The sequence below is a fragment of the Lactuca saligna genome, chromosome 8 (assembly GCF_052625555.1).
Source record: "Lactuca saligna cultivar CGN05327 chromosome 8, ASM5262555v1, whole genome shotgun sequence".
Taxonomy (NCBI): Eukaryota; Viridiplantae; Streptophyta; class Magnoliopsida; order Asterales; family Asteraceae; genus Lactuca; species Lactuca saligna.
Genome location: NC_136424.1, coordinates 49,520,649 through 49,531,937, shown reverse-complemented (window position 1 = coordinate 49,531,937; position 11,289 = coordinate 49,520,649). Strand labels below are relative to the sequence as shown.

General features: G+C 32.7%; 1 protein-coding gene across 4 annotated transcripts; it reads right to left on the bottom strand.

Annotated features, from left to right (window-relative positions):
* Positions 1–2,115: 2,115 nt before the first annotated feature.
* LOC145012426 (CDP-diacylglycerol--serine O-phosphatidyltransferase 1-like) lies at positions 2,116–6,374 on the bottom strand. Of its 4 annotated transcripts, none has more exons than XM_078971231.1 (14): positions 6,033–6,374; positions 5,643–5,792; positions 5,040–5,230; positions 4,839–4,904; positions 4,681–4,740; positions 4,452–4,542; positions 4,251–4,305; positions 4,081–4,160; positions 3,838–3,954; positions 3,521–3,605; positions 3,319–3,410; positions 2,982–3,235; positions 2,602–2,690; positions 2,116–2,526 (listed from the first exon to the last, which is right to left on the bottom strand). In XM_078971231.1, the coding sequence occupies exons 3-14, from the start codon at positions 5,210–5,212 to the stop codon at positions 2,399–2,401; spliced, it is 1,290 nt and encodes a 429-aa protein (XP_078827357.1). In that variant the 5' UTR covers positions 5,213–5,230; positions 5,643–5,792; positions 6,033–6,374; the 3' UTR covers positions 2,116–2,398. The 4 variants fall into 4 exon arrangements, with proteins under 4 accessions (XP_078827357.1, XP_078827359.1, XP_078827356.1 ...); XM_078971233.1 differs by having other exon boundaries at positions 6,082–6,374; XM_078971230.1 differs by lacking the exon at positions 5,643–5,792.
* Between the last annotated feature and the right edge of the window lie 4,915 nt (positions 6,375–11,289).

Genomic DNA, 11,289 nt, shown 5'->3' with positions numbered 1-11,289 from the left:
ACAAGGTGAGTCTTCCCATTGTATTACCTATGTCATAGTGGTGTGAATGTTAGACTAACTGAGTCTTATTTTCTGATGGCTGATATATATATATATATATATATATATATATATATATATATGCTTCGAGTTGTTGATAAATATAGGACTGTTGTGAGACCATGAGACTGTGGATAGTCCCCATGGTGGATGATAACCCACATGGCTTGTTATTAGCCCATAGAGCATGTTGTTAGCCCATTAAGACTACTAATAGTTCCCAAGGTTGCTAATAACCCATAATTGTTATATATGTTGTGTTGCATATGCTATTTTGGGAAACTCACTAAGTGTCATGCTTACATTTGTGGATTAAATTTATTTCAGGTACTTTAGATGGTTGTGGGAAGGTGATGACTTGATTGTACACACACCTACGATTTTTGAGATTACACATATTTATGATACTCTAATTCAGGATCATTGCACTTGATATTTATGGTTTTCTTGACTTTGTTTTATGGAAACAATGTTTTTACCTAATTTAAAAATGAAATATTTAGTTTTTAAATTGGGACGTTACATTTTAAATATTCAACCAACTGATGTTTGTTGATCATATGTTGTCTAATTAGACCGTGGGAATTGATATAATTCTAACATATTAAATTTCACTGTGCATGACTCTTAAAATTGTTTTAAATCCAGCAATTCCCAACAATGGTATCAAATTAACTTTTAGACATTATAATCACCATTGATTGATTTTGATTGTCCGTGTTCACTGTTCTTGATGTTCACGGTAATGATCAAAATACTTCAAAATCAAAATGTTTGGATATTTAGCATCTAATGGTTTTAATATAATTTTTTTCAGGAGAAATATTATTATTGGTTGCTTATGGTTCCAAGAGAGCTAAAATCACTTTGGGGTAATTTTAGCTATTATGATCCCCATTTGAGCTAAAATGAATTTTAGCGATTTCTAGTGGTTGCTTACAACTCCTAGAGAGGTACTTAAGTCGTTGATAAGAACATGTTTGGTATTAAGTCCTAGCAGGGTACCATAGTATTGCTATAACACCCATGTGTATGGACCGATAAAAGGGATGTAGATTGGTCTATGGTTTTTGTGGAGTTTAGACCCACTACTTGATGAGTGACATAATGTAAGTTGTTACGTCTATCTCTTTGTCGTTGATCTATATTCAAAAAATGATAAATCGCTCGAAAAATGATAAAACGCACCATCTGAGTAGCCCACATCAACCCGTCCCAAAGCCATGTGGGAGATAAATTCTGGAACACCAACAATATTTTGGGCTTGTCTGGATTTGAACCATGAACCCTCATGTGCGGAATTCCAAACTTTAACCATCAAGATCTCATCATGTTGGCAATCTATTGTTTGTATAATATGATGGTCAAACAAATGACAAGCAACAACCAAAGGGTCTTTGGCCTAGCATATTAGGAGGTTATGGACAAATGTCCTATCAACCAAAAGATTGAGGGTTCAAGTCCCGCTTGGGACATAATGCGTATATTTAGGAGTAGAGTAGTGAGTGTGTAGGTAAACTGTTATAAAAAAAATGACAAGTAACAATTTTGATATTTATTTTTATTTCGTTGCACATTGCGAGCATCATGACCTATCAAAAGCCGAACAATATTGTGGTAAGAGATTCGAAATGCCAAGAGAACGAAATATGAATTGCGGAATATATAGACAAGAAAAACGAATACGAATTTGGCAAAAGCTTAGAACATGAATTTTGCAGAAAATACAAACTTAAAGAGTGTTCGTTAAGTTGCATATCAAGTTATCAATCAAACAACTACACCCACTTTATACGCATCGAAAAAGAGTAACATGGTATAAAATGTGACAAAAACTAATAGACAAAAAGCGGGCTAAAACTAAGCACTTTTCTGGACCAAAATGGGCCTTTCATAACTAATCAATGGGCCTAAATCTAAATCAGTGAAGCAGGCTCATTATCCACCTCTAATATATAAGGCGAATAGGCTTCATCATATTTCAACATTTTCTTGGTCTCATAAATATATGTTGATCAATTCAACAAAGAGACATTATCCATACATTTAAAAAAAGTATTATATATAAAAAGCACATAGTTCACAAATTCTTTTTATTTGCTTATGCAATCAAACAAATTACAGATTCTTCTCTCATTTTATTGTCATTGAAGAATCCTAGCCTTTTGGCTTTCTGGTGTGTGATTTGGTTGTCATTTTAACCAAATAAAAAACTCAAAAGGAGAATTTATCCTTTTTCCCTTCTGGTCTTGAAATAATAAAAAAGCATTTACAATTTCAAACAATGAGCATTTACAAACATCTAACACCAAGGAATCAAAGAATTGCTAAATCCCACAAATTTTTCTTTAAAGAATTTTCATACGCGCTTTCGGATTATCGTTTGACGGGATTTTCGTGTCCACAACATCAAGAATCCCAAAATCCCAATTCCAGCAAATGTCCACATCACCACCAGCCATTTTGGCATTGGAGTTGGAAACAAACCTAACCATAAAAATAAAAATAATAATATTATTATCATCAACAAAAACAAAACTAAGTGATGAAAATAAAACTCACCATATCCAAACTTGATACATATGAAGAGTTCAATGATGCAAATTGCAAGGGAAAGCCAACAAAAAGCTCCCACCTTTTTCACCGGTTTTCTGAAAAATATATTCATAATAAAAGAATAGTGTATCAAGAAAACGACATCCACACATAATCAAAAAGGGCCCATTCCCATTTGTCAGAAGAAGTTGTACTGTGTTTGACATGCAGTGGACTATAACTGATGTCAATGAGACAACGTCAGATACCCTAAATACTATTTGTACTGTGTTTGACATGCATTGGACTATGACTGATGTGAATGGGACAATGTCAGATACCCTAAAAATACTATTATATATGGATAAATATAAACATGGTTATAAGAAAGAGAGGGTTATTTTTACCGATCTTGTAGGTAAGAATTATACTCTCGAATTGTAGGGATTGCAATGAGCCACCAAAGGACCAATCTATAAACAATGATTGGGTTTCTAGGAGGAACCCAAAGGCAAAATTTTAAGAAAAAAGTATTGAGTTCAACTGTTAAGAACACAATGCAAAGGCTAAGAACTTGAATGAATCTCCATGGGCCAAGTAGTGGATGCCATTCATCTTTGTCCCAATGTGCAGGTGTGAATTGACCCAATGTTCTTTTCACCTGAAAAAAGAAAAAAAAAAAAAAAATCAGTTCAATGAAGGTTTTTTTTGGAGCTTAAAGAAATGTATAAAAAGATGATGTACTTTGCCTAATATATTCGGTTGACGACTTATTCCAACCCATTCGTATGTTTTTCCATCAAAATATCGAACAGTATGCATTCCTGCCCATATACCTGTGCAAAAGCAAGGGCTTTTTAGTAAATTTCCAAATGTATATGTTGAAATTTGAGTCATTTGGAGATGATAAAGTACAACACTATATGCTTTTTTTGTGGTTTCTTACCAAACCAATTGCAGATTAATATATCAAGAATAATGCTATCCCACCAACACTCATTGAAATTTGGCAACATATGGCGAAAAGTAAGCTGAAAAATAAAAGAAAAAACATTAATTCATATTACAGAAGCTCAAGTAGTTACATTGCAATTTTTCATTCCATAATTTAAAAAAAAAAAAGAAGGTAATTTGCTTGTCCTCTTTCCAAAAAATAAAATGGAAAAAGGAAACAACACCTCATGGGTAAGGAATGGAACATTCCATCAAGAATGGAATGAACCATTCCATTCCTGTGCTGATTCCAGCATACATAACACTAACCTCCATTAATTCAAATCCAATTGATAACACCCATAAAAGGGGCTGATTACGGATCATTATTGCTTTACCCCACCACCCGAAAATATGAGCAGGAACAAACTCATCAAAAAGTGTCTCCTGAAAAACCAAAAACAAATTAAAATCTAAAGATGAAAAAAAGAGACTTGTTTGATACTCAAAACTACAAAATCTTTTTTCAAAGGAAAAGAAGATATGAAAAGATTGTGAAAGAAGAAATCATACATAAACATTTATAAACCTGCTAGTTGGATTATCAGCCACATAAATTCGACAATCACTGCCATATGATCTCTCAGGAAGCTCTGAAAACATGTCAAAGATGTCAAAGATAAAAAGTCAACACATCAAATAAACCAATTTATATGAAATGTAAATAACACAAAATATGTTACCAATTCCAAGATCAGGGTGGAGATACTTCATAAGCTGCCTAGCATCATCACGATTCTGCCATGAAAAGTTTTAGCCGAGTTTTAGGTTGTGGGGATTGTGGAAATTACAAATTTGCCCCCCAAAAAGGTTGAGAAGGTTCCATGATATATGGTTCCATGCAAGGGTATTAGCATAAAGAAAGTAAAGATAAAAAAGTCAACCTGGAAAAGCAAAAAAGTCAAAGCAACAAGGTAGATAACAGCCATTCCATGAACTAAACGCCAAATCGCAGGATGTGGTCTAATTAATAACCTGAAAAAGATCATGAGATTATTGAATGATTTAAAGTCCTGTATGGGTAATGTTGTCATTTTCTCAAAAACTTTTTGAACATAATCAATCCAATAATTAATAATCATGTTGTCAACTTTGTTAAATCAAGAAACATACGTTGAAGGAGCTTGCAGTAAACAATAAGTCAGAAAAACTGCAATCATTGCCCATATGCCCCTTTAATAAGAAATAAAGATTAGAATAAATGAACAATAATTGCATGAATGACACAAAATCATCATATGAATAATAATAATAATAAAAAAAAGATTCACCTTTTGACTGATGTAACAAGATCAGGCGATGAATTACTTTCAGGAGTAAGAGCTCCACTTGCCCAACTGAAAAGTAAAATAACTTAATCATAACTTATACAAAAAAACAAGATTCTAAAACCCAAATGAATATCAATGAAATGGTTAATGATTAGAAATACAAGAATCTTGATTTTTGAGCATGAAATTCAAGAAACTTACATAAGAAAACATGCACCAATGAATAACAATGAAATGGTACGAGGTTTGTAGGCCCAAGCTGTCCATGGGTCGAGTTCTTCATCAGGTGATGAAGTGCTCACTTCGCCATTAATATTGTAGTGAATTATATGTTCTCTTCTTCTTCCTCTCCTATTAAAACCATTAGTCTCCATAAAGCTGTATCTTGATCACTACAAAACAAATCACACCATGATAATAGATTATGTAATTGCGTCGTACTATTAGCAAATGAATTAAAAAACCATGATTAGAGTCGATTAGCGAATAATCCTTGAAAGAAGTCAATAAAGGGATAAGTAAAGTAAAAGTACACAAGAAATTAAGGACGAAGGGATGTGGTTTCATTTCCATGGAGAATAGCTGGATGCAATGCATGAATTTAAAAAAGGGGAAAATGAATTTAGGTTGACTAAAAGGTCAAGATTAGAAAAAGAAGAAACGGAAGAAGACACAATACGTCATACGATTATCGTTTTATAATCAAAGAATTTAAATTGATTTCAAAGATTATCGTATATGAAGAATTCGAGAGGAAATTTATGAGAAAAACACTATTTTCACACACAGAAAGAGATTAGAGACCTTTGATAAGTTGACGAAATTCTATCGATCCTTGCTTTTCCCACAGTTTTCTAATTAAAAAGGATCGAAGAATGTATCAATTCCACAACATGATTCGAACACCCACATATTGGCTTTCAATCATATCGCCATCGAATCTCAAATCAAACACTAAAAAGCAAAACCATGTCGTCAAAATGCGATGCATAATCAACAAACCCCACTTGAAATTTCCATCGAACATTGAAAACCCATATCAGAACCAAAAAAGAATACAGAAATTAATGAAGAGATGGTAATACAGAGTGCATGAAAATGGATAAAGAAGGTACATATAGGTATTAAAAAGTACACAGACATACATGTACATCAGAACAGATTATCAGGAGAGAGAAAGAGAGAGTTTATTACATATTAACTGAGCCCTAGCCGCAAGATTGGAAGGAAAAAAGATCCGTACCCTTTGATCTCTGAAAGAAAAGACGTCAATGATGAAATATATATTGGGAAGAACTGATGGAAGGTATGATTAATCAGGGTTTTGAAAGGCTAAAAGCTAACTGAATTCTTTTCTCTCTTTCAATTTATATTCTTTCAAAAAGGTTTCTTGATTAATCCGTGTTTGTATATATATAGGGCGTGTATGTATATATTGGTGCCACAGAGAGATGAGAGAGAGAAAAACAGTGATATGGGAGAAGAAAAAGTACGATGGTCCAGAGAGAGAGAAGACAGATTTTATAAGATAGAGGAGAATTAGGAAGCCAAAGAACGTAACATAAATTGTATGTGTAAGTGTGTGTTGTATAATTATGTGATAATAATAAACTTTTGTTTTATTCTTTTTATCACCTTTTTCTTCTACTTTTTAAGTTTCAAGAAAAAAGTTTATGGATTTTATAAGTTTAGACCCAAAAGAATGGATAAAAGCGGCACAAATTTATATCGTTTAATTCAACGGTTTTGATAAAGTTTATATTATAATAGATAATTATGAGATTTAAATCTAAAGATAACGCCAAATTAAGATCTAATACTTGAAATGAATATTAACTTTTGCTAATTTATAGATTTTTATAAATATGTTTTTAAAATAACAATTATATAGATTTTTTTAATAGAATTGGCTTTTTTTTAAGTGGAAAGAATTATTCAACTTAATCATGACCAACATTTTTTTGTGCTTCTTCATTCTATTTTAAGACATTCCTAATGTGATTATAAATCACATTGGATAAATGAGAGATTATCTACCCTAATAAATCAAGAGTTTTTTTTATTACATGTTATACTCTTATTTAATTTATCAAATGTTATTTTGTGGTTATTTTGAATTAATTTATTTTTCACATGTAATTTTATGAGTTTTTCTATTTAATTTAATAATTACAATAAGTGTAGTAATAAATGAATATCAATTTCATTAATGAACTTACCTTCTTATTTTAAAATTCTCAAATTAAAGCTCATTAATTTATTTTGTTTATTTATTTAAATTTAAAAGATAAAAAAATCAATTTTAATAATTCATTATTTTTTTATCTACTCTAATAAATCTTTTGCCACATATCACACTCTCATTCAATTTGTCAAATGTCATTTTGTGGTTATTTTAAATTAATTTCTTTTCCATATGTCATTTTATGGGTTTTTCTATTTAATGTAATAATTATAGTAAGTGTAGTAATAAATGAATATCAATTTCATTAATGAACTTACATTGTTATTTCAAAATTCTCAAATTAAAGCTCATTAACTTATTTTGTTTATTTATATAAATTTAAAAGATAAAAAAATCAACTTTAATAATTCATTATTTTTCTTATTTTCTTATAAATCAAAAGTTTTTAAATATTTAAACTTTTATATTTAATTTTTTTAATTAACCTATGTAATACATGTGTCTTACACCTAGTTTTAGCCAATAAACAAAAAGGTGGTTTGGATATTGGTTCATTGGAAGCTTATACCAAAGCTTTGCTTCTTAAATGGAAAAGGGCGTTTTTTAGTGGACTATGATTCAATATGGGTTAAAGTTTGAAAGTCTTTGTATGGGAAACATGGTGGTTTTAGTTGGAATGATGGTTCGGTTGGTAAAAGATGAGTTTGACATTCGATCATTGGTACAATCAATCAACTCATGACATCGGAGTAATCTCAAGGGATGCCATTATTCGAAAAGTTGGTAATAGATTGAGTATTTGTTTTAGGAAAGACAAGTGGATTGATGATAGTCCTTTGATGGTGTGGTTTCCTAGACTTTTTATTTTGGAGACCGATAAAGATTGTTGTATTAATCAAATATGGAATGGGGTTGACTGGAATTGGAGTTGGTCTCGCCCGATCAAGGGGTACTCAATTTGCGATGCTACAAGATTTGATGACCCTTATTTTTCAGTTCGTTTTTTCGGAGTGTAGAGATAAGTGGGTGTGGGATGTTGGCGATTCTGTTGAGTTTGTCGTGTTAGAGGCCCGTACATTTATAGATGATCTTATTCTTCCATACGGTTCTCTTTCTGCTAGATGGAATAAATATGTCATTCTTAAAGTAAATATTTTCTATTTGAGATGTCATTTAAACAGGTTACCAACTCATATGAAACTGGTTAATAAAGGTGTGGATGTCCCCTTGGTGGTTTGTTCTGATTTTAATGATGATTTGGAAGATATCTATCATCATCTCATTCGGTGCGAAGTGGCTGTTAATCTTTGGACGTTTTTTGAGAGATAGTGTGATGTTGTTATTCCTAATTTTGCAGAAATTAAAGATATGGTTGTGTGGATCGATTCCCTTCGTTTGTATGTTGTCAAGAAAAGTACAGTGGAAGCGATTGTCATGATTATGTGGTGGTTGCTTTGGAATTTTAGGAACGATGTTATTTTTAATGGTCAAAAGATAAAAAGGATTATGTTGATTGACAATTTGATCAATTACTCATATAATTGGTTTGTTTGTAGAAATAAGAAGCTTTTTATTAGTCGGGTTGCGTAGTTTTCAACCCCTATTCTTTCCATTCCCTTGTAATTATATCATATATGTTAGCTTTTTGCTAACTTTCTAATAAAATATTCACTTAAAAAAAGTATCGAGTTAGGATTATGTTTTTTGGGTGGACATCTTTCATTTCTCTATTGATGTTGAGATGAACCAAACCAATTCCAAAGGGGCAACTTGGACTAATAGGTAAGATAAAATCGAACCGAAGAATAATTTGTATGTTACAATCTATTTATTTCACTCTTTAATTTATCCTTTAAATGTCTTGATTCATTAATCATTATTAATCATCCACTATATTGTATTTATGATGTCTTAAATCTTTTTCATGGTGTCTGCTTCTTTATGTTTAACATTGAGTGGCTAGGTTTCTTATCTGATTCTTCAATCTTAGAGAATGTGGACTCTCTTCAAGATATTCCATACTCATTCTCATTTGTTTAAGACTCAATTTCTGTAACAACCCGAAATTCGTATCATTGCTTGTAACCCTTTTCGTAACTCATTTCGATAATCCAATCGCCGTTTCCAATTTCGTTTCCGATTTCATCATTTAATTAAGTCATTAATTTGTAATTGATATTATGACTTAATGGGTGTCCTAATACTTTTAGAACTTATTCTAACACCCCATATTAGTAATTGGAACATTTCTAGAATCAACCATATCGGATTACGACAACTTGATCGGGTGCGACCAAAAGCCCCGTCTAACGCCGGTATCGGGTAGAATTCCCCCGTGTCCAAATCCCGAATACTATTTAAAGTGACCCAAGATTCCATTTGAAGCTTTTGCTTCATCTCACTACTCTCTCTCTAACCTCTCTCCTCAACCAAAGAATCAAGGTCCAAAACATTGAATTGAGGCTCTAAATCTTTGAGGTAACATCCCTAACTTGTTGTATAACCTCTTAGGCCTTCAAATTCGTGTTTAATCTATCATTTTGGACCTGGAACATGTGTTTATGGCCAAGGAGCACGCTTGGGCTGTAAAAACTTAATAAATGGGTTTTTGAGCAATTTAACCCCTCCAAACCAACTATATGGCTTACCAATTTGGACTTAGAACACATTAAACATGGTATTGAGGAGTAAACATGAGTTTACTGCCCAAGAACAATCTTGGGTCGTAAACACCTCAATCATGGGGAGTAAACTCATTTAAACATGTTTAAAAGCCATATAACTCCACCAATAGCCTTGGAATAAATCCTAGAATCATCTAAAAATAGTTTAGGGTTAAACATGTCAAACACCCTCCAAATGAGAGTTTATGGCCATGACACCCCAAGGACAAGTTCCAGGGCCGTAAACTCCTCTTTATGTGTCAAATGATGCCCAAAACTCATACCAAGGCTTGGAAAAATAGTTGGAATCACATGTGATTGTCCTAGCCTCACAAAATAAATTATGGTTTGAGCTTGGGGGAGTTTACGGTCGTAAACTCCATGTTTACTACCGTGAACTCCCATAAATGATATTCATGCAAGTGCAATCCATCCTAAGGCTTTAGAAAAATCCATTCCAACATTTACCATGTGCATTTAAGCCATTTAGCACTCCAAAACACCCAATCATGAGTTCACGGCCGTGAACTCATGTATGTATGGGGTATGTGGCCGAAAACTCCCTAAGGAGTTTACTTCTCAAGTCCCACGCATCATTACACGTCCGTAGATGTCACCCAGGTCACTCCAAACACTTGTTTTGAAGTGTTTTCGCTCATTGGAGTGTATTATCATATCTAATTAGTGGTTTAAAGTCTAATTAGATACCTTTGGATACCATTTCATATTACATAGGAACCTCGCATGTTAAAAATCCCCGAACCAACGTTTAGTATCCGAAACAGTTGCGTCTTCTCGTCTGGTGAGTTCATACCCCTACCCTTTTTCACTGTTTTCAGGGGGAGGGGGGGATACAAGCAAAGTACAATGGATAATTGTACATAAAAACTTGTTTTACATGTTTATGTTTCATAATTCATATGCTTTTGACACTGATAATCATAACAGATAACCATTCGAAACTTGCAGGATAATCATATGCATTATTTGTGAAATTAGCTATAAGCTGTTATGTTTATTATTTCACAAATGGTTTTCCAAATTTTTATCAGTTAAAAGCATGACATTAGAACCTTTGAACATGAAACCTTGTACACTGTTTTGTCCTCGGTAACACTCCACAGAGATACGCAAGTGGAGGATTATTGTATTATTACTAGTAAATTTGTTAGTCCTATATAATTGGAGATACGTCCTCGGTGAACACTCCACATAGATATGCGAGTGGAGGACCGCAACCGTAACCAGAATCTCTTAGATAGGGAGCGTGACTTGAGTGTATAGATCTATACGGGGTTGACTACCCCACACCTAGCTGCTAGCTACAGTCGAACCGAAATGGTTCAAGGGTGACAAAAGTCATAAGGTGATGTGGACTACTTATTGCCATATTTAGTCTTATTGTATGGTTATGGGACTCGCAATTAGGGTAACAGAGATTTACTAAATAGTAATAATGAATAAAGTAATCAACTTACTTAGTAAATTTTAGTTTTATATATGTGTTAAAACTAATACATTTCACAAGATAACCAGGTTTTCAGAATACATCTTTCACATTGGTAATCAACATTCAGAAAAATATGGGATTTTCCTGGGGAAC